Source organism: Schistocerca americana, chromosome 3 (genome assembly GCF_021461395.2).
Source record: "Schistocerca americana isolate TAMUIC-IGC-003095 chromosome 3, iqSchAmer2.1, whole genome shotgun sequence".
Taxonomy (NCBI): Eukaryota; Metazoa; Arthropoda; class Insecta; order Orthoptera; family Acrididae; genus Schistocerca; species Schistocerca americana.
Window position 1 is genome coordinate 777,463,469 of NC_060121.1, and position 23,479 is coordinate 777,486,947.

The window sequence follows — 23,479 nt, forward strand, 5'->3', positions numbered from 1 at the left end:
GAAAGATTTTTTTCTGGTGCTACAAACGTTTTTGGCTGTTTCACATACAAGTGTAAGAAATGGACAAAGAACATCATAAATAAAGTGTGTGTGTGTTCAGCAAACACCTGTCAAGTGAAACACAGTTTGCTGCTGTTGCACGTGAGATAGGGGTCCAACATGAGTGATGGATTGCAGTGAGCCGTCGTTAGGTTGTGCAGACTGTCTACAGATCACACAGGAGTGGGCAGTTCCTAATAGTTGATTGCCAATTGCTCATAATTCCCATGTAATCTGATGAACCGAATGTGACATTTGACAGTATGGCTGCCTGGTTGAATTGTTTGTCTAGGTCTTAAGAATGACTGTGTAGTTTCATTTTGCTTCGCAAAATAAGGAAGGAACATTAGGGTTTAAAGTCCCATCGACATCGAGATCATAAGCAATGGATCACAAGCTCAGATTGTTTCAAGGATGGAGAAGGAAATCGACTGTGCACACCATCTCACTTGGTCAATCTTTGCTTTGCTCACACTAAGTGAGCACTTTACATTAGAATTTATACTTATGAAGGGAGCACAAACCACTGTGAAAAGTGAAGTTGAAGCCATATTGGCCATTTATGTTAAATAGTTATATAAATATAAAAACATTGACATCCTCAGATATTGCAGTGATTAGCATTTTGGAGCTTGTGCTGTAGTAGTAGAATTCAAGGGAAATTCATAGTAATAGTCATGATATAGTAGGCTCCAACTGGTGATTGAGTTATTTATGAGACAATTACAGGCGTTATTTAGTTATGTGTGTCTGAAAGAACAGAATGACATATCATAAGTGGCAATTTTAATTTAAAGTTTCAGGGCAGAACTGTTATGCAGCTATACTCAAGCCACATGGCATTTCGTGTAATCTAACTCTCATTCATACAGTTTATAACAAGAATTGTGCTTGACGTAAAAGTTTTCTGAGTGTGGTACTGTATCATAATGTTAAAAAAACATACTGGAATAACCAGCGTTTCGCCCACAGTTAAAGTGGCCTACTTCTGGGTCTTCTAGGCAGTCAGAAGAAGGCCACCATAAGCGTGACCGAAATGTTGGTTTCTTCAGTACGTTTTTTTTTTAGATCATGACATTGTACCATACTCAGAAAACTTTGTCAGCTGATTCTGTCCATGGAGGCTTACACAATTATAAGGGTTGTGGTAATCAGCAATGCTGCTGTTGAAAACATCTGTTGTTGACGTCACCAAATAAACTGGCAAGAAATCCTGAGTAGTGATTCATAATCCTGGTGGTACAAGTAATGTTTAATCCTATAATTGAAGTGGCAAGGACAGGAGAGATGATTCAGTGCATTTCCCATCATGTGTTAGCAGCGCAATGCGAACTTTCGTTAGGCTTTTGTCGTGATGCTTGGGTATGGCACTGTTGATGCTAATTCACATATCTGAAAAAAGACATAATACTTGCAAGTATGTTTGAGCTTTTGGAGACAACACCAGCTGTTGCAGTCTTCCTTCTCAACTGTAACTAAAATAAAATAAAATTAAAATTAAAAAACGGCACTTGAAACCTGTGTACCCTCATCCATGATCTGCAAAATCAGTCACTTAAACACAGTACTTGTGCTTAAGACAAAATGAAAAATCCCTACCTGGGCATAGTGATATGTCAATGAAATGTAGTTTTTCTTTGTTGGTACATGCTATGCACTAAGTGGGAACATGATCTGCAGAACAGTTTTATTTATATTAATTTTTAAAATAGTCATGTTTGCGTGGGTCAATGTTGGATACCAAGGGATGAGTGCAGAGTATGAGTGCAGATCCAGTGGTAGAAGAAGAAAAGGAAGAACGCAAGGAAGATGGTGCAAACAACTTTAAATTGCTTGGTCTTGTAACAGGCAAACATGTCTGACCCAAAAATGTTCATAAGGGGTGGTGGTGGTGGTGGTGACGGTGGCGCGATGGCAGTGGGGACGACGACGACGACGACGACGACTACTACTACTACTACTACTACTACTACTACTACTACTTTGTTGAAATGAACTGCAATACTAAGCCACCATAAAATTCCTGGTTGTGAAGAGTTTTTTACCAACACAATGTCATCCAAAGCTTATGAAGGTTTATAATTGAAGATGTCTGTGCACACTGTAATAACTCCAGTCTTTCTTCGCACTCCCTACAGGAGTGATATGTAGGAAGTTGTAGTATATTCTTAGATTCATCACTTAAAGCTGGTTCCTGGAACATTGTGAGTATGCTTTTGGGGAATAGATTGAGTCATGTCTTAAAGTGATTTCAGTTTTTACAGCATCTCCATGATGCTCTCCCATAGCGTAAACAAATCTGTTACCATTTCGTAGCACTTCTCTTTGTATGTGTTCAAAGTTCTCTGTTAGCCTGATTGGGTACAGACTTGAGCAAGATTCTGGGTTGTGTCCCATGAGTGTTTTGTAAGCTCTGTGTAGACTGATTGCATTTTCCTAGTATTCTATTTAATGAAGTTAAAACATAAAACTAATAACAGATAAAAATGAAATTTTCATGAACCCAAAAAAAGTCAAGCCATAAGTTTAAGTAAATGCAATCAACAATATATCGTAAGAATCAGCTTAAGATTTCAAGGAACTCCTCAACAGAATAGGAGGAGTGATCCATGAGGAAACTCTTCAGTTTTGATTTGAAAGCACATGGGTTACTGCTAAGATTTTTGAATTCTTGTTGTAGCCTATTGAAAATGGATGCAGCAGTATACTGCACAAGAGTTACAGAAGTTCGATCCAAATGCGGGTTGGATTTCTGCCAAGTATTAACTGAGTGAAAGCTTCCAGAATGAGATTTTCACTCTGCAGCGGAATGTGCGCTGATATGAAACTTCCGGGCAAATTAAAACTGTGTGCCCGACCGAGACTCGAACTCGGGACCTTTGCCTTTCGCGGGCAAGTGCTCTACCAACTGAGCTACCGAAGCACGACTCACGCCCGGTACTCACAGCTTTACTTCTGCCAGTACCTCGTCTCCTACCTTCCAAACTTTACAGAAGCTCTCCTGCGAACCTGCAGAACTAGCACTCCTGAAAGAAAGGATATTGCGGAGACATGGCTTAGCCACAGCCTGGGGGATGTTTCCAGAAAGAGATTTTCACTCTGCAGCGGAGTGTGCGCTGATATGAAACATCCTGGCAGATTAAAACTGTGTGCCCGACCGAGACTCGAACTCGGGACCTTTGCCTTTCGCGGGCAAGTGCTCTACCAACTGAGCTACCGAAGCACGACTTGAGTGAAAGCTGCTTATTCCTGGAAATAAGCTGATATTTTTAACAAGGAATGACAGTAAAGAATGTATATATTAAGAGGCACATGCAAAATATCCAGACTAGTGAACAGGGGTCGACGAGAGGTTCATGAACTTACACCACTTATTGCCCGAACCACCTGTTTCTGAGCCAAAAATATCCTTTTAGAATAGGAAGAGTTATTCCAAAATATAATACCATACGACTTAAGCGAATGAAAATAAGCGAAGTAGACTAATTTTCGTGTGGAACAATCACTCACTTCAGATACTGTTCAAATTGTAAAAATGGCAGCATTAAGTCTCTGAACATGATCCTGAATGTGGGCTTTCTACGACAGTTTACTATCTATCTGAAGACCTAGAAATTTGAACTGTTCAGTTTCATGAATAATATGCCCATTCTGTAAAATTAAAGTGTCAGGTTTTGTTGAATTGCGTGTTAGAAACTGTAAAAACAGAGTCTTACTGTGATTTAGCATTAGTTTATTTTCTACAAGTCATGAACTTATGTCTTGAACTGCACAATTTGCACACAACATCCTTTACTACCAAGCTAGTGTCATTGGCAAACAAAAATATTTTGGAATTACTGGTAATACTAGAGGGCATATCATTTATGTAAATTGGGAACAAGAGTGGCCCCAACACTGATCCTTGGGGCACCTGACCCCATTTGACTGTGCCCCATGCAGACCCCACATCACAGCAATTCTCAACACTTTGAATAAATGACCTTTTGCTGTGTGTCGTTAAAGAAAGAGATGAATCAGTTATGAGCTACTCCCCGTATTCTATAATGGTCCAACTTCTGGAGCAATATTTTGTGATCAACTTGATCAAATGCCTGAGTTAAATAAAAAAAAAAAAAATTTACGCGTAGTATTCGAAACCTTTTGTTTAACCCATCCAGTATCTCACAGAGAGAAGAGAATATAGCATTTTCAGTTGTTAAACAACTAAAGTCGAGCTGTACATCTGATAGCAAATTGTGATATAAAATGATCAATTATCCTTACATACACAGCCTTTTCAATAACTTTAGCAAACACTAATGGCATAGAAATAGGTCTAAAATTGTCTACATTATCCCTTTCTCCCTTTTTATGAAGAAGCTTTACTACTGAATACTTTAATCACTCAGTAAACTGAGCATTCCTAAAGGAAAAATTACAAATATGGCTAAGTATAGGGTTCTAACATGTGCAGCACAATACTTTAATATTCGTCTAGGTACTCCATCATAACCATGAGAGTCCTTAGTCTTTAGTGATTTAGTTATTGATTCAGTTTCCCCCTTGTCTGTATCACAGAGGAGTATTTAAGACATCAATCTCGGAAAGGCATTTGCCAAGAGGGTTACATGATCCTCTGTAGAAACTAAACTTATATTTAATTCACCAGCAATGCTCAGAAAATGATTGTTAAATACTGTACATATATCTGACTTATCAGTAACAGAATTTTTTTATTTTTTATTAAGAACTGACTTTATATCGTCGACCTTGTGCTGCTGACCAGACACTTCCTTCACAACTGACCATATGGTTTTAATTTTATCCTGTGAATTAGCTATTCTGTTTGCATACCACATACTCTTTGCCTTCCTAATAACATTTTTAAGCACCTTACAACACTGTTTGCAATGGTCTACTGTAACTTGATTGTGACTACTTGTAACAATTTGATATAATTTCCACTTTCTTCTACATGATATCCTTATCCCACTAGTCAGTCACCCAGGCTGCCTTTCACTGTTAGTACCCCATTTAGAATGTTCTCATGGAAAGCAATTCTTAAAGAGCATGAGTTTTGTGTCAAGGAAAGCATTATATTTGCCATCTATGTTGTTGGCACTATAAACACCTTGTCACTTTTGTTCCTTGACGAGGTTTGAAAAACTCTCTATTGTCATTGGATTAGCTTTCCTACATAATTTGTAATTATATGTGACTTTTGTTTAAGCACAAAAGCCTTTTAGTGTTAAAATTTGTGCATCATGGTCTCAAATGCCATTCACCCTTTTGCTAACAGAATGCCCATCTAGTAATGAAGAATGAATAAAAAATACTGTGTATGGCTGTGCTACTGTTCCCCTGCATCCGAGTTGGAAAAACACAGTCTGCATCAGATCATATAAATTTAGGAGATCTATTAACATTCTTTTCCTTGCACAATCATATGCAAAATTAACATTGAAGTCACCACATACAGCTAATTTCTGGTACTTCCCATAAAGTGAATCAAGAACCCTCTCTAGCTTGAGCAGAAATGCTCATATGCAAAATTAACATTGAAGTCACCACATACAGCTAATTTCTGGTACTTCCCATAAAGTGAATCAAGAACCCTCTCTAGCTTGAGCAGAAATGCTCATATGCAAAATTAACATTGAAGTCACCACATACAGCTAATTTCTGGTACTTCCCATAAAGTGAATCAAGAACCCTCTCTAGCTTGAGCAGAAACGCTCATATGCAAAATTAACATTGAAGTCACCACATACAGCTAATTTCTGGTACATCCCATAAAGTGAATCAAGAACCCTCTCTAGCTTGAGCAGAAATGCTGTGAAATCAGAGTTAGGGGACCTATGAACAACTACAATTAGAGGTATAGTTTAACTAAATTCAACTGCCCCTGCACAACATTCAAATATCTGTTCAATGCAGTGCCGTGATACGTCTATGGACTCAAAGGGAGTACCATTGTTTGCGTACATGGCCATTCCCCCGCTTCACAAGGAACTGTTGAACAATTTTCCTATATTCGCACCACCGAACCAAAGTCTGCCACATGTGTTACCTACGACTGAGCTTGTGTGTTTGTTCCATTTCATATTCTTACAAATTATTATAATTGGGTATTGATATGAGTTGAACGATTTCAGTTGCGACTCATTGATACTGTAGTTATCAGCTACCACAGTTTTTCATTTTGTGAAGTCCCCAACTGCACATTTCTGAACATTAAAAACATGTTGCCAATCTTTGCACCACTTTGAAACCTTATCAAGATCTTACTGTATATTTGTGCAGCTTTATCCAGACAGTAGCATACTTCACTCTAAGTAACACATCTGCAGAAAGTGAGAGTTACTAGTAGTATTTTCTACTAGGTCATTAACATACAACATGAACAGCGAAGAGTCCCAACACAATTTCCTGGAGCATGTCTGAAACTACTTCTCTATTCGACGATGACTCTCTCATCCGAGATAACATGCAGCATCCTTCCTATCAAGAATTTCTCAATCCAGTAACAGTTTTTGCTTGCCCCTTCTGTTGAGGACATTGAATTCTAAATATTTACCACAACAGCACTGATTTCGAAAATACACTATTGCTACCATGATGCGTTTGACATTTTTTCACACAAGTGACATATAATTTCATTGTCTTTGATTGAGCTCTTTGCAAGGCCTTTAAAAATAAAAGGAATCGTAATCTAGTTTTTTCCCTGTAAAATAGATACTCCTCTGTAAAAGAAATAAATTTTTCATGTTTATTCTAATGAAAAATATTGAGAGAAGAAACTATTCATTTGAATCTCAGACAATTACTGAGAGCTTCAAAAGCTTTTAGTGAAAACGGGTAACTTAACTTCTGTAAAAATGTGCTGTTTATTAAACTTTCCAGATACCAGACACTGTCTTTGGTGCTACAGTAGTCGAGAGGAAGTGATGGGCGTGACGAAGAATGATATATTCCAAATCGTCCAATTCTGTCTCTAATAACTTCGTTGTCAATGGAATTTCAGACCCTCATCTTTCTTCTCGTGTTCATTTTCAGACCCTCATCTTTATTCTCATATTCGTTTCCTATTGAAGGGCTCTCTGGAAAGCAATGCCTTCTTTTTCTTTCGCTTTTATCCCGCATCTATGCAGGGTCGGCGTGGTTAATTATGGATTGGCATGGTTAGTTTTGATGGGTGGCTGAAAACCCTTCTGTCGCCAGCCCTTACAAAGATATTATTCAGCATGAGGATATTGTAGTTCTCAAATATCTGACACTGTTCAAATGGCTCTGAGCACTATGGGACTTAACATCTGTGGTCATCAGTCCCCTAGAACTTAGAACTACTTAAACCTAACTAACCTAAGGACATCACACACATCCATGCCCGAGGCAGGATTCGAACCTGCGACCGTAGCAGTCGCGCAGATCCGGACTGAGCGCCTAGAACCGCTAGACCACCGCGGCCGGCTCTGACACTGTTCCGAATGCTGGAGTGCGGGCTATATACATCACATGACGCTGAAATATCGTATGTATTTTCGTTAATCAGTGTGCTCGCGGAATATGCTGAAAAAAATAATAGTTTCAACTTTCTGCCACTAGGAGAAAATATGGTGGCTGAAGCAATCAGAATGTGGCTGCGGTGTGGGTGCAGGAAAAGGAATGAACGACCAAGCACACCATAATGGTGATTCTAGCATGTTTATTAGGATATGGTCACAAATTACAAGATGTGTTCAGCATTGTCTCCCACTCAGCAACATGCTGCATGCGTATCATGTCATGGTTGACAGTTGCTCACAGGCAGTATACCGGGTGTAATCAGAGCAATAGGTCGTCGTATGCTATCCTTCAGATCAGAAGAGTCCGGATACATCCCTGATAGACACGGTCTTTCAGGTAACCCCACAACCAAGTCACATGGATTTAAGTCGGAGGATCTGGAAGTCCACACTTTTTGAAATTACCTAGATGGTGTGATCATTACCGAATGTTTTTCGAAGCAAATCTTTCATCTGACAAGCCTCATTTGGTGTTGCCCCATCTTGCATGAAAATACACTACTGGCCATTAAAATTGCTACACAACGAAGATGACGTGCTACAGACGCGAAATTTAACCGACAGGAAGAAGATGCTGTGATATGCAAATGATTAGCTTTTCAGAGCATTCACACAAGGTTGGCGCCGGTGGCGACACCTACAACGTGCTGACTTGAGGAAAGTTTCCAACCGATTTCTCATACACAAAGAGCAGCTGACCGGCGTTGCCTGGTGAAACGTTGTTGTGATGCCTCGTGTAAGGAGGAGAAATGCGTACCATCATGTTTCCGACTTTGATAAAGGTCGGATTGTAGCCTATCGCGATTGCGGTTTATCGTATTGCGACATTGCTGCTCGCATTGGTGGAGATCCAATGACTGTTAGCAGTATATGGAATCAGTGGGTTCAGGAGGGTAATACGGAACGCCCTGCTGGATCCCAACGGCCTCGTATCACTAGCAGTCGAGATGACAGGCATCTTATCCTCATGGCTGTAACGGATCGTGCAGCCACGTCTTGATCCCTGAGTCAACAGTTGGGTACGTTTGCAAGACAACAACCATCTGCACGAACAGTTCGACGACGTTTGCAGCAGCATGAATTATCAACTCGGAGACCATGGTTGCAGTTACCCGTGACGCTACATCACAGACTGGAGCGCCTGCGATGGTGTACTCAACGACGAACCTGGGTGCACGAATGGCAAAACGTCATTTTTTCGGATGAATCCAGGTTCTGTTTACAGCATCGTCATGGTCGCATCCGTGTTTGTCGACATCGTGATGAACACACATTGGAAGCGTGTATTCGTCATCGCCATACTGGCGTATCACCCGGCGTATTGGTATGAGGTGCCATTGGTTACACGTCTCGGTCATCTCTTGTTCGCATTGACGGCACTTTGAACAGTGGACGTTGCATTTGAGATGTGTTACGATCCGTGGCTCTATCCTTCATTCGATCCCTGCGAAACCCTACATTTCAGCAGGATAATGCACGACCGCATGTTGCAGGTCCTGTATGGGCCTTTCTGGATACAGAAAATGTTGGACTGCTGCCCTAGCCAGCACATTCTCCAGATCTCTCACCAACTGAAAAGTCGGGTCAATGGTGGCCGACCAACTGGCTCGTCACAATCCGCCAGTCACTACTCTTGATGAACTGTGGTATCGTGTTGAAGCCTCATGGGCAGCTGTACCTGTACACGCCATCCAAGCTCTATTTGATTCAATGCGCAGGCGTATGAAGGCCGTTATTACGGCCAGAGGAGGTTGTTCTGGGTACTGATTTCTCAGGATCTAATGAACATTCATTTCCTCACTTGTGTCTTCGAGTAATGCCATGCATAGAAGCAAGCAAGTGACCTACAGTCGTGCGCATGTACCGCTCTAACAAGCATTCATCTGTTAACCAGGTAAGGTTGCTCGTGTTTTCACATATGTGCAAATACTCATTGCCTCCACTGATACCAATATGCAAACAGTTAAATACAAAAATGTAAGTCGTCCTGTACGTCAAGTTTTGGAAGAGTACAGTCAGTTTTCCCTCTTCATGAGAGGTCAGTTCATAGTTCTGCAGGGGACTTGCTCTCTATTTGTGGTGATAGCATCTAAAAGTGTCAAATACAGTGAAATTTTATCTTAAAATCATACAAACGGTAAATGTTTCAGATTTGCCTATTCTTTTTGCGTAATATTTTTGTGTATTTGTGATTTTCAATAATTGTTTACTTATCATTTGATTTAATCTAGTATGTAGTTACTTTGACAAGAGATTCTGTTGATCCAAAAAAATGGTTCAAATGGCTCTGAGCACTATGGGACTTAACTACTGTGGTCATCAGTCCCCTAGAACTTAGAACTACTTAAACCTAACTAACCTAAGGACATCACACACATCCATGCCCGAGGCAGGATTCGAACCTGCGACCGTAACGGTCGCGCGGTTCCGGACTGAGCGCCTAGAACCGCTAGACCACCGCGGCCGGCAATCCAAAAAAGAAAGAAAAAGTGCAGAGAAGTGGCACACCGCATTCGGAGTCTGCAAAAACAGGAACAAATTCAGAACACAGTAGAAAAAGAAGATTCCATAATTTGCGTAATGTTTTTATGCAGACACCATTGTCGTCGAAGTTGTTAAGAGTGCGTCTTGCCCACTCACTCCCCCCCCCCCCCCCCCCCGCGCACACACCCCTACACCCCTCCCCCCTGCCGCAACCACACGCCACAACAAATCACTTTAGATTTACCAGAGAAGGAGAAAATATCCATACTTAACACCAGTAAACTTAATTTATCTCAGCAATGAACTTAACAGATGCTTTCGACAACATTTAACACTGCATAGCTATAACCATCATTTTCCTATTTTTTGGATAGAGTTGTATGAAATCGAGATTATGTACCAGCATGTTGGACAAAACCATTGTAACTCAGCTGGTTATCTCAATTAAACTGTACTCGTGCTACTCTCCTTTGACGTGGTGCTACTCTCCTTTGGCCTGTAAGAGTTCACGTACCCCAAATATCAAAGGTTTCGTCATGGAGAATTGTTAGAGCCAATTCATAAGACTGCACCCAGTTTCATATTTTAATACGTCGGTAGAGCCTGTTGCTGTTTCAGAAGTTTTGCGTGCACTGAATATTGTTTTTACGTTCCTTGTCAGAAAGAGCTTCAATGGGAAATTTAATAGGGTTTAAAGTTCTGTCGTCGACGAGGTCGTTAGAGACAACATTGAAAACTGGGTGACATGTTGTAACATTCATTCCTGCCCGCTCACGTGTGGTTATCCTCTTGGTTTTGTGGACGCCATAGCAGGTTTCCGGTATTGGGGAGGGGGGTGAGGGGCTTCGATAGTCTGGAGGTGATGGGTCGGTACTTTACTTCCTTTCTCCTTTTAAATGGGTTGTGGGTGCGGCTTACTACGAGGACGTAAGCGCTAGTGAGTTTCCCATGAAGGCTAGTATTTTCAAACACCTGTTGGAAGTATACTTCAGAAAGTCCTGGCAGGATACAGTATGTGTCACTCCAACAAAGGCCCCAATTGTTTTCAGGGTATTGTTAGAACGCAGGTGATGTTTCCCTGATGGAATGGGACAAAGTATAAAGAACAGTCAAATGATATCAGTATCCTTGCGTGTGTTGGATCAAGAAACAGGATCCAGCACGCACTGGACAGTTGGTATAGGCGCCTAGTCCGGCCAGTGCCTGGCTAGCGGTATATTTGGGGCGTTCTCCAGCCGGTCCAGAATTCCTCCAGCGGGCCGGGTTTGTGGGGGTGTCTAAGTATAGAGGGAGCGGCGCGGCAGGGCCCGGGGCAGTCGCAGTTTCTGTTCAGCGGAGCCGGCAGCGCCATGTGCGGGGGCACGCTGCTGCACCTGGTCGTCACCTGCTGGAAGCGCCGCCTCGCCTCCCGGGTGAGTACTGTGTGCTACTCCCCCCACCTCGTATAGGGCGGTTGTATTTGGTAAGTTTCAACTATGCGCCCAAGTATCGTTCTAACAAGACCACCTGCTGTTCGAGCTCAGTTGTTAGATCAGTGTCCACGAAAAGCCAGTGTGTGGACTGGCACACAGTTTTAACGTTTCACCCACCATCAAGCGCTCTACCATCAGCCGGGTCTTTCGATATGGGCCCTAGTGTATATATATATAGTGTGTGTGTGTGTGTGTGTGTGTGTGTGTGTGTGTGTGTGTGTGTGTGTGTAAAAAGCTACATCTGTATCCACACTCGGCAATCCACCTTAGGTACTCTGGTTCTACTATGTTTCCCCTCTCCTCCCTTACCAGTTCCAATCGCAGTGGCTTGTGAGAGGAATGATTATCGTTAACTGTTGGTGTGAGCTCTGCCTTTCTTGTCGTGGCCATTAGCCGAGACGTGTGTGGAAGTAATATGTTGCTAGTGTCTTCCCAAAACGTGCTCTCTCGGAGCTTCAGCATTAAATCTCTCCGTTATGCACAGTGCCTCTCTTGTGGGCGTCTGCCACTAATATCTTTTTAGCATTTCCGTAAGACTGTTGCGCCGACTGAACGATCCCGTGACGAAAAGCGACGCTCTTCCTTGGATCTTCTGTATCTGTTCTGTTAATCCAGCCTGATTAGTTTCGCAGACTGATGAACAGCACTCAAGAATCGGTCGGTCATGTATTTTAAAGCCACTTCTTTCGTGAATGAATTAATTTTTTTAATGTTCTCCCAATGAACCTAGCCTGGCATCCGCTTTCCCTGCATTTCGTTTTAAGAATTAATTCCACTTTCTGATTCTTACTCGGAGGTGTCTTACGGTAGGCAGTGTTTCCTTTCGTTCGTCGCCTATAGCGTAATCGAACAGTAATGCGTCTCTTCGCCTATTTACCGGGTGATCAAAAAGTCAGTATAAATTTGAAAACTGAATAAATCACGGAAAAATGTAGATAGAGAGGTACAAATTGACACACATGCTTGGAATGACATGGGGTTTTATTAGAACCAAAAAAATACAAACGTTAAAAAAATGTACGACAGATGGCGCTTCATCTGATCAGAATGGCAATAATTACCATAACAAAGTAAGACAAAGCAAATATAATGTTCTTTACAGGACATGCTCAATATGTCCACCATCATTCCTCAGCAATAGCTGTAGTTGAGGAATAATGTTGTGAACAGCACTGTAAAGCATGTCCGGAGTTATGGTGAGGCATTGGCGTCGGATGTTGTCTCTCAGCATCCCTAGAGATGTCGGTCGATCACGATACACTTGCGACTTGAGGTAACCCCAAAGCCAATAATCGCACGAACTGAGGTCTTGGGAGGCCAAGCACGACGAAAGTGGCGGCTGAGCACACGATCATCACCAAACGACGCGCGCAAGAGATCTTTCACGCGTCTAGCAATATGGGGTGTTTTTTTGGTTCTAACAAAACACCATGTCATTCCAAGCATGTGTGTCAATTTTTACCTCTCTATCTACATTATTTCGTGGTTTATTAAGTTTTCAAATTTATACTGACTTTTTGATCACCCGGTATATGCAATAAGCTACGTTTATTTACGTTCAGGTTCAGCTGCCACCCTCTGAACCATCCGTCGATCCTCTACAGCTCTACCTGTACTTGCTGCGTTCTTCTGGCGTTATCACCTTCCTATAGACAATTTCATCGTCTGTGAACAGCCTCGTGGAGCTTCTGACTTTATCCACAAGACCATTTGTATATATCGTAAACAGTAAGGCGCTAAACACTCTCTTAGCGTACTGATGAAGTTATCCACAGATCTGTCGATTTTATTCAGTTAAGATCGACGTTTAGAGTTCTATCTGTTAGGAAGCCCTGAATCCAGCCATGTATTTCATCCGATACTCGACAAGAGCGTATTTCGTTCATTAAACTACAGTGCGAAACTATGTCGAATGCCTTCCGGAAGTCAAGGAATACGGCGTCAACCGTATCTCGTGAACGAACAGGGCGAGCTGAGTTTCGCAAGACCTCTGTTTTGAAATCCATGTTGATTTATGCAGAGTAGACTTTGGTTCTTCAAAAACCGTCGTAATATGTCAGCATAAAATATGTTCCATACTGCTACAAGTATGGGCGTTAGCGACATAGGCCTATAATATCTGCGTCCGTCCAACGACCGTTCTTGGAAACGGGAATGACCTGCGCTCTTTCCCAGTTGCTGTGTGCCCTTTGATGCTCCAACGACCGATTATAAAATGCTGCTCGAAGGGGAACGAGCTCTTTCTCATAATATCAGCAGAACTTCACATGTATCTTTTCCGTCCAGTTGCATTTCCACAGCTGGTTTTCTATTCTGATATTTCTTATTTCAGTATCTGCCGTTTCGGTGTTCGTGCAACGATTGAAACAAGAACCGGTTTTGCGGTCTTCCGCGGTGAAAGAATTTTGGAAAATCGAACTCAGCATCTTCAACTTTGGGAGCAGTACGATCACTGAGCGACTGAATACGACTTCGATTCGCTTGGCCTACTGACTTTTCGTAAGACTAAAACTTTGGAGGGTTTTGGAACTTAGAAGTTGGAAACTCTGTGTCGTTAAAATAATACAGGGCAAGGCCTAGAACCCGGAGCTATGTCTTCGTACCGAGCCAGGTGACTCAGTGGTTAAGGCATTGCATTCGGGAAGAGAGATATCCGAGGACTTTTCTAGTGACCCACATTTAGTTTTTACAAGATTTCCTTAATTCGATTGAGGCGTATGACGATTCCTTTGAAAAGGACGCAGCTGATTTCTTTCCCTACCGCTTGGTTATCCGAACTTTTGCTTGGCCTGGAAGCATCTTGTCGTCGATTGTTCGTTAAACCTCCAGCCCCTTTCTCAGGCTATGTTCTTACTAACTGACCATGCAGACGCGACTCTCCACCCGTCCCCATTACGTCACTCAGCCCGTTTTTCTTCCTTGCTTTTTTGAACACCTCAGTTGGTCTTCTGCAAACAGCGCAGGACAAGAAATATTGGGAGAAATGATTTACACTCCGCTACAGAGAGGATAATTCTTGAAATAAGCCCTGGGATGTGACTGTCATTCAAAGCAGTATCTTTGATAATCAACGTCGATTCCGCAAATAGAGATCTTATGAAGCTTGGCTCGTTTTGTTTATCCGTGTGAAAGGCAGGCACATAGACTGATACCAAGCTCTTCGACTTCTGGAAGGCATTCGATTTAAACTGCCTGACGAAAAGTGAAGTACCCAGGGGGTATGGCAGTATGTGGGCCCACTTATCAATATGGCGTTGTACCTTTTCTGATCTGTATGCATGTACTGATTTGGTTGGGAAGGGTGTCATAAAAACCATTGTACCCTGTCGTGAGGCTAGCTGACCTAAAAGTTTTGCAACTGGTCTTCGATGTCCCGATTACTACTACTGGGACGGAGTTGGCGTTCGAGCTGGTCTCTCACATGTCGTATTGTGGACAGATCTGGGGTTCTTGCAGTGTATGGGAATACCTCAGCATCGCACACACAGTCATGACTACCAACCGTGACTTGAAGTCAGACCCGACGGTTCCCCACACCATGACGCTAGAAGTAAAACCTCTCCATACCATTGTAAGAATGGGACCTTTTCCCATGACGCCGACTTCAGTCGTCCGGGGTAGTGAAGAACCGCGATTAATCGCTGGGCATAGTGCGATGGTGTTCATCAGCAAACTGTGCATTCCGGTCACGATACTACTCTAAATGCAGCCGATTGTATTGTGGTTTAACGGCAGATTACGCATGGGTAGGAAAGCAAATATTAACGAAGATCCCATACACCGTTCCTGAAACTTGTTGCCCGCATCTCGTGGTCGTGCGGTAGCGTTCTCGCTTCCCGCGCCCGGGTTCCCGGGTTCGATTCCCGGCGGGGTCAGGGATTTTCTCTGCCTCGTGATGGCTGGGTGTTGTGTGCTGTCCTTAGGTTAGTTAGGTTTAAGTAGTTCTAAGTTCTAGGGGACGGATGACCATAGATGTTAAGTCCCATAGTGCTCAGAGCCATTTGAACGATTTGAAACTTGTTCAATTCGATAAGGACTCTTTAATCTCATGATAAGGATGTTCATGTGGCATTATTATTCATATTGTGTTAGTTCAGGACATAAATATCGCATTACAAATCCAAATATCGCATTGGATCCACCGTCAACTTTTTTTTTTTTTTTTTTTTTTTTCTTTACGAAGTGCGTTGATTCGTCGTTCAGATTCCACGTAAATGATGCGAGGTGGTTTTTACCAAGTGCTGCATTCATCGATAAGCAAAGTTGAGTCTTAGGAAACATGTCTTTAAAGTCAATGTTGCTAAGAATGAGTATTGCTCTCGTTTATAAGCGTAGGACGAGCGTTGCGACCACAATGCGGTGGTCCTTGTAATATCTATAAATATGTCGATAATGCGCCCATATTGTCTTCAGGGATATCTGGTGGCACTCTACACTGTTTCCGAACGCGACTGTCTTTAGGGCAAAAGAAACTCTTCTTTGGCTGTAAAATGGATCCAGCTTCTGAATACCTGCAGGTTGTCAGTCTTCTGACACAGTTTCTCACGAGAGGCCCAATTAATGGAGTATCGCCGCAGACTTGCGACTGGATTTGTGCTTTCCTGTCAGGAAGGTCACAGATCGTAGTAATTGATGATTAGTTATCTAGTGGTGTTCCCCAAGAAAGCGTTTCAGTTGTAAAGGTAAATACAATTTTGTGAAGACGCATACAGAGTTTTATTCCAAATTTATCTTTCGGAACGTACCCATACGGCCATCTCAACGCAGGAAATATTATATTACAATTGGGTTTGACAATTCGTGGTAAACACTATTTTAAGTTTTACTCTGGTAAGATGTAATATACGATTAATAAAGCGCTGATCGATTTAAGTATACAAAAACGAGTAAACAAGACGAATATGGAACACAGGATACACAGTGGTAGTATAATACAAAAATCCTACTGGTAACACAATAAGAAATGATAAATGGCAGTTGGTGCACATTCTGGATATTCCCAATTCAATCCACATTAATGACTGTCTATCTAAATTAACAATGAAATGTTCTTTGTATGTCCTGTGAGAATTGTTTCAAAAGCTACGGGTAGAGATCTGAATATGTGTGCAGGCCTAAAAGTACCATCTAGACAGAACAGGAGAACAGTTTACAAGAACCAGAGTTCTGTATTACAACCACACATTTAGATGCACCAGTATTCAAACGCGCATACATAGGAGGTACATAGTGACACGCATTTAGAGGTTGAGCGTTCCATATTCTGTGGGGATATAGGCAGTTGATTAAGCTTTGGTCTGACTGCGGCATTCTAAGCAGCAGGAGCAGTAGATTGGCAGCGCAGGAAGCTACGTATATGTTGATGTCGGCACTGTTGACGAACTCGTACAGTAGTTTATACGTTGCTACATCGTTGGATGCAAACAGGGTTTGGAGGCTGCTTGGGAAATGATGACCAAAAGCCCGAAGACTACGTGTAAGGACGTGCATGTGATCTTCCTCTCTGCAAACACACAGAGGTGGCACTTAAGTTGGTCAGTCGATAGAGGTGTCTGATGAACTTCCAGTGATTAAATTTCAGCCGTGCTATAATTGTTGTGAAGCTCGTTGATGTTTTTAGATTATTATACGATGTTACTCTTGGGGATGAACTTGTGTGTAGTGACTGCCTCTGATTTTAGCCGCTTTCTGAGCACGGGTATCGTATCGGTGAGAGGGAGTTTATCATATTTAATAGCTCTACGCCCATTTATCCTATTATTAAAGTCGACAGGATGGAGATGAGATAGTCTCGTACTCTTTAGACTTCTAGAACGGAATTTGCGCTTGTAAAAGCTGGCCTGTAATCTGTGTTACTGTATTTTTGTTTTTATGATTGGTATTTGGCACCTGAGATCTAGCAACAAATTCATCGCATTTCTTTAAAACCGCAGTTATCATAAATTCCCTTTTCGTAGATCTCCCCCCTCCCCCCCCCCCCACACATACTTACACACACACACACACACACACACACACACACACACACACACGCACTGATTAACTCTTCATATAATCTAATAATGCAGGGGCACAGTGAAAACTTCCTCGTAAGCACTATCAGACAACGCGCGCGGCTGACCACTTTCCAAATGTGGACTGATGCTAGCTCGAGTATTTTTATGTACCGTACATTGCGCTTGTGTTAAAGCACAACAGCAAAGGGAAACTTGCGAAGTACTTTAAGCGTTGTACTGGTGTTGTCGACTTCGTGGTCGCCATATTTGTAAATATACCGTACTCCGAGCCTGCCACTGTCAAGTAAGTAGTACATGTACTTCCCATTGTGCCATAGAAACAACTATTTCCACCGTTACGCAGTCATTGAGCGTGACGAGAACAACTCAAATAGTTATGTGCGTGCTGTTCGTATCTAATCTTATCTTCGTCCTGTACGAGAGCTGAGCTGTGTGTAGGGGGCTGCAAGAGTCCTTAGATTCTTCTCCGTAAATCTATTGTTTTCCTCGAGATAACCAGCGTTTTACACGGGACGTTTTCCGTTGCATATTGCTAAACACTTTGATAACGTTTTACTTTGTGCTGGTCAGACCTTAGGCCAGCGGTTGCTTTCGCTGCTGTTCTCTTTTGTACAATTTGGTATCGGCAGCGAAGACTTGTGAGCATAAAATGAACCGCGAAGATACCAACGTCGTGGTGCAAGCGACTAATTTCTGGGACTGTGTGTTAAAGGACTGAAAAGTAATTCAATTACCAGGGACAGAGATGCTTTAGATTACGTGCGACCGCTCACTCTGTTTGCCTAAATCATGATGGAAAACCTCTCAAAGCTGAATCTCTTCTCATAGTAAATTCATATTGAGAGGTGTAACGGGACATCTTCCTCTAGCAAGACTTTTCCACAACAGTAGTTGTCGATACCAGTAGTATCTTTCGAATTTTGGACAGGTCAATATTATCTCAGCTGCTTTTCTGAAAACTGTCATATAATTTTATACACAGCATGTTATATTTCAGTTTAAAATTTATGAAAAGGTATTAACTTATTTTGAATGTTATTATCGATATGTACTAGCTCTGAATGTACAATTAAAATTATTTTTTTATAAACATTTGAAATTACGAATTATTTGGCACACTTAAAATTTCTGTTATTAATTACGCAATCTAGTCCTGTTTATTATGTTTATTTCTGGATTCATTATGAAATAATAATCGAAACTAATAGAAATTCATTTGTCAAGAAAACTTGTAAACCTTTTGGAGTACTGTTATTTCCGGTGAGAGAGACAGTTATAAGCATGTCTGTGAAATGATCGGACATATTTTTGTATTTTGTGCGAACGATGTAATTCCGGCTTTGTTAATGTGAAAAATCAAAAGAATATCATATACTAAAATGTGACAAAATGTATTAACGCAACAACAAAAATTCTGCAACAACAATCTTCAAATTTATTTAGATCAGTTCAACCATGAGGACCTAAAATGTGAGAATTTCAGCTTCAAGAATCAGATCCCTAAGCTAGAAAAACTGGAGTCAAGTCCGCGTGAAAAGATAAGCAAACTTTTTAAACTAGAAAGTTTATTGTAATCTTCGCTCCTTTCAAATCTTCATAAAAGATTAATGTGGACAATAGCTGCAAGTGAGAAGGAGGGAGTAGATAAAAGGGCTTTTTAGTTAAGGGTTTTGTCCTGCGGCTTTCTCTTTGATTAAACTTGTTCTTTTTGAGATGGACATTTTGTTGGCATTGGATTTTTGTTGACTTTCGTCGTTTAAAGAATCCTCAGGGCGGCGACAAGGGTTTGGACCTACCGCTCACGGTTTGGTTGGAGTTCGAACACCGGGAAACGAAAGATGCGCTCGGCGCCTGGCAACTGGCGAAGTGGTTCAGATACCACGTGAAAAGAAAACAACACATAGCTGCAAACGTAAAAACTTGCAAACCATGAGATGAATGTTTGCTTCTCACAATTCATTCACCCCTCATAGTCGGCAGAGCATAATACTATGTGGTGCCTAAATGTAGAAGTACGTAGTGCAGTAGCGGCTCTTTTTAATTTTGTCAGAGTGTTTGATAGAATGTTTCAGATTTTCTAATATCACTTAGGTTTTCTATTTATCTTTTGGTGGAAGGTCATTATAGACTCGGATATTTGCCGTGCTGTTTGGGGGGGGGGGGATCATCTCCAAAACCTCAGCAGGCGAGTTTTGATGCTCGTGTCTTTGTTTCTGCGTTGTTTGCTGCGTACTGTTCTCATTTGGGTTTTCCGCTTTTTCGTGTATTGAGATGTCTGTTGAGCGAAATAGTTGTGCTTCGTTAATATCTGTTGTGGCGAACGTTGCATCTGCGTTTTATCAAGTGTATGTCAATGATTTTTTTGGTGCATACGGTTATTTAGTGATCGGGTAGCGGGATTTGCAGGGAGGTTCGTCAAACAACTCAGTGGTGATCGTTGTGTGCTTATGTCTGTTACATCTTGTTGTAGCAGTGAGTTGTGGCCAGCATGTTTTCAGTGGTTTAATGTTAGTTTCTCCGTAAACAATTTGGTTAGTTATTCCAGGATTTATTCGCGTGGCTGTAATTACTATTGATCTTTCTGCTGCCCCATTAATTTTCGAGTTGGTTTTGCCCGTCATCCGTACTGTATGCACAATATTCCAAAATAGGACAGATAAGTGTAGATGATCGTGTCAGTGTTCACGCTGTTGTTTGTGTCACGGGCTAATTTGAGCATGTTATTTTCTTACGTGATGATGTCATTCGTACGTTGCTCCCATGAAAGATTTTCGTCTAATGTAGGACCTCGACACCAGACTTCATCTGTCGAGCCCACGGTTTGGACACAAAGAAGTATTTTGGTATCTTTGAGGACGTACTACCAGTGTCGTGCGAGTTTACAATGGTGAACAGATCATCATATTCTTGTTCTGGCAGAACCTCAACTACACTGAAAATGTTTCGGACGTTGTTAAGTGATACTTTCTGATTATTTCGGTTTAAGGTATTCATGTCTCTAATGGTTCGTAAGAGTAATAATACTCATACTTTTGTTTTTGTCATAATGCTTCTCAACTGCAAAAAACTTGAAAAATGCAGTCGCTAAAACACAGAGTAATGTAACAACCAATTTCTATGATTTGGTTGGCGTCGCTATAGTAACAGCTCTGCATTGCATAATTGTTCCCTTTTCCCATTGTATTCAGTGAACCCATAAGCGAAATGCACACTGACGAAACCTTCGTCAGTAAACCTATCCAAACTGCTGTGTGTCGAATGTGGTGGTGGAAATGATTAAAGAGGGAATGACTGATGTGAACAGCGAACACAATGAGTGAATAGAACAAGTTGTTTCAAAACAAGAGAGACAACGCACACACTCGTCACTGTTGTGCATTTATTTTCGATGCAGTACAGATATAAAGATAATTGGGGGTAAGAAATCAAACGAAATGCAGTTACTCTTAGGAGCCACTGGAGACCACTGCTCGCTGATGCCAAAACGCTCAGAAAGGATCTTTGAGCAACCCCTCAAATTTTTCAGGTGGGTTTCGAGTTGACTCTGTATAGCTACTATCGCTTCTGCACATCATGGGGCGGGAGAAGGGTGGGGGGGGGGGGGGGTTGTGAGGGCGCCTCGGCCCAGTCGGCGCATAGAGGGTGTGGCAGAACGCCCTCTTGCCTCCTCTGCTACGAAAGAACAGCGGCTCTCTGGGCTTGGTGGTCCCACCCCAACCTCGCCGTACCCGCTGTTTTGTCTTATTCCTCCTCCTCGCATGTTTTATTTGACTAGGTGTTCTTTATCTGTTTTGCTGTGCTTCTCTCGCCCTGTTCGTGTCGCTATTAGTGTTTTCTGGGAATTGTTCGGTGTGGTGCCCCTGGTAAGTGGCTGAAGTGTATCCCCCATCGCACTTTCTGCCTTCGCGGACTACCGGCTGCTCCTTGAACGGTGCACCTCGCTCGCCTTTCTTTGTTTCTCCCACTTTTCTTCTTCCTTTCTCTAGGCTATATTGACATTAGGGAGACCTTGATGTTTTTCTCCTTAGGTTTCGCGCACTAGGCCGTTCTTTGGTGTGAAGTTTTGTTGACTTGTCCGCTCCATGTAGGAGGGATTGATGAGCTCGTAGTTTGGTATCTTTAATCTTTAATCCAACCAGCCAACCACATGATGAGACACACATCTATGTGTTGACACAACAACAACAACAATATTATTATTATTATTATTATTATTATTATTATTATTATTTTGACAATGGACAACTTTTTGAACCCACTGGCGGGAAAAAACTGTACATGTTCAGTACAGAGAGGATCTGAGAAGGATACGGACGTTGCCTGAGCGAGGCAACAAGTAAACCGCCGTGGAAGTTGCCGTTGCCGATAGCGCGGCTTCCGTTTCCTGAAGTGACAGCGTGTGTCGAGCGCGCTGCCTGCTGTCCCGTTCGGCGAGACCTTGCCACTCTGTCCCATTGGGACCCAACAGGCTCCACGCCTCCTTCCTCGAAAATGCGGCAGCTGTCGTCGTGACACGTCGTATGCCGGCTGCCATTTACGCACCGCCAGTATCATGGCGTTGTACTATGTTAAACCCCTAGACCAACTCGTGGAATGGTTCTATTGAGAAGTCTTACCAGGAATATGGATATGATTCGTTTTCTTCATTGCAGATGTTGATGGAATGCCGAGACAGTGGTTCAAATCAATAATACTAGAAGAAATGCCAACCAACAATAATGCTTTTTCTTGCTTTATTTGACATGTAAACAGGTGTGTACCCAAGGGAGATCATGGCGGTCATGACGCCTCCCAGTCCAAGAATGTTTTTTCTGAAAGCATTAATATTTTTAGTTGTATTAATTCGAAATTTTTCAGCTAACGTTCGGAGAGTAAAGCTGCATGATACCGAAGTTTCACGAAAATGGCAAGAAACTCTAGTAAATTACAGACCATATTTAACACAGTGTACTTAAACAGCCGGCACACGAACCGTGCATTCGAACCTTGAGCTTTGAGCATGCCGAGTTTCTGACGTCATTGCGTGGAAAAAGCACGTTGGGCGGTGTTCCGGAACGTGCAGAACAGTATCCAGCGTGACATATTCTAAAAGTGCGTTTGAATGTTGGCCAATGAGATGGAAGAACGCTGGAATGCCATACTGGCATCCAGTTAAAGCCCATACGTATATATGCCATTTCTAAGCATCAGCAAACTCTGGATCGCTCGAAAATCTGTCGTTAATCGTATGATTTGTAATATAATGACGAGAACTGTCATATTGATGGTTAAAGAATTATTGTAACTTGCGTATTATGAAAGTTCGACATTTAATGGCAACGGCACACTGAGGATCCATTAGAAATGTAATGTTCTTGGTACACTTTGTTACACGTAACTGTCAGCAACATATCTACGATTAAAGCTTTCAGTAAATAGCAAATCTACAGTTAAAGCATTTAGGAGCCGGAAAGATGCAAAGTACAGTCGCAAAATTGTCATGATTCGTACAGCGCACAGAGTAGAGCCGTAGAATTGTAAGGTGTCTGCTGATTTATTGCTTGTTCGCGTCTCACTGCATCCACAATTTTTTTACTATCCTTCACGTTTTCTGATACGTTCTGATACTTTATTAGTTTAATGAAAACATATTGTATAATATTGAATGTTATGTAAATGTAAATGCGCTCTTTCTGAGAAGCGAGATTGAGTGATAGATCGGCTTGATCTATATACAGCTTCCGCTACTTGTAGTAAGATATTTTGCACGTTCTTGGTTTAACTTTTGTATTTCACATGTTGTAAAGATCCTGCTACTGAATAGGGACGTTGATCAAGTAAGAATGACCTTAGGATTTTGCTAAAAAGTGAGAATGAAGAAATAATTTTTGTCTCATGTGTAAAACTATTGTAAATTTTTATCGCGCTATTTGTGGTGGAA

The 23,479-nt window shown here is 41.8% G+C and overlaps 1 protein-coding gene across 2 annotated transcripts in view; it reads left to right on the forward strand.

The window, feature by feature from the left end:
* Positions 1–23,479, forward strand: part of LOC124606969 (leucine-rich repeat flightless-interacting protein 2) — a 228,718-nt gene that overhangs the window by 15,439 nt on the left and 189,800 nt on the right. Inside the window, exon 1 of one of the 2 annotated variants that reach the window (XM_047139110.1) lies at positions 11,410–11,482. The exons of the other annotated variant lie outside the window; for it this stretch is intronic. Within the exon in view, the coding sequence (XP_046995066.1) occupies positions 11,420–11,482 (63 nt within the window). The 5' untranslated portion in view covers positions 11,410–11,419. Of the gene's footprint in view, positions 1–11,409; positions 11,483–23,479 lie in introns of those variants that run through there. 2 annotated transcript variants of the gene reach the window in all.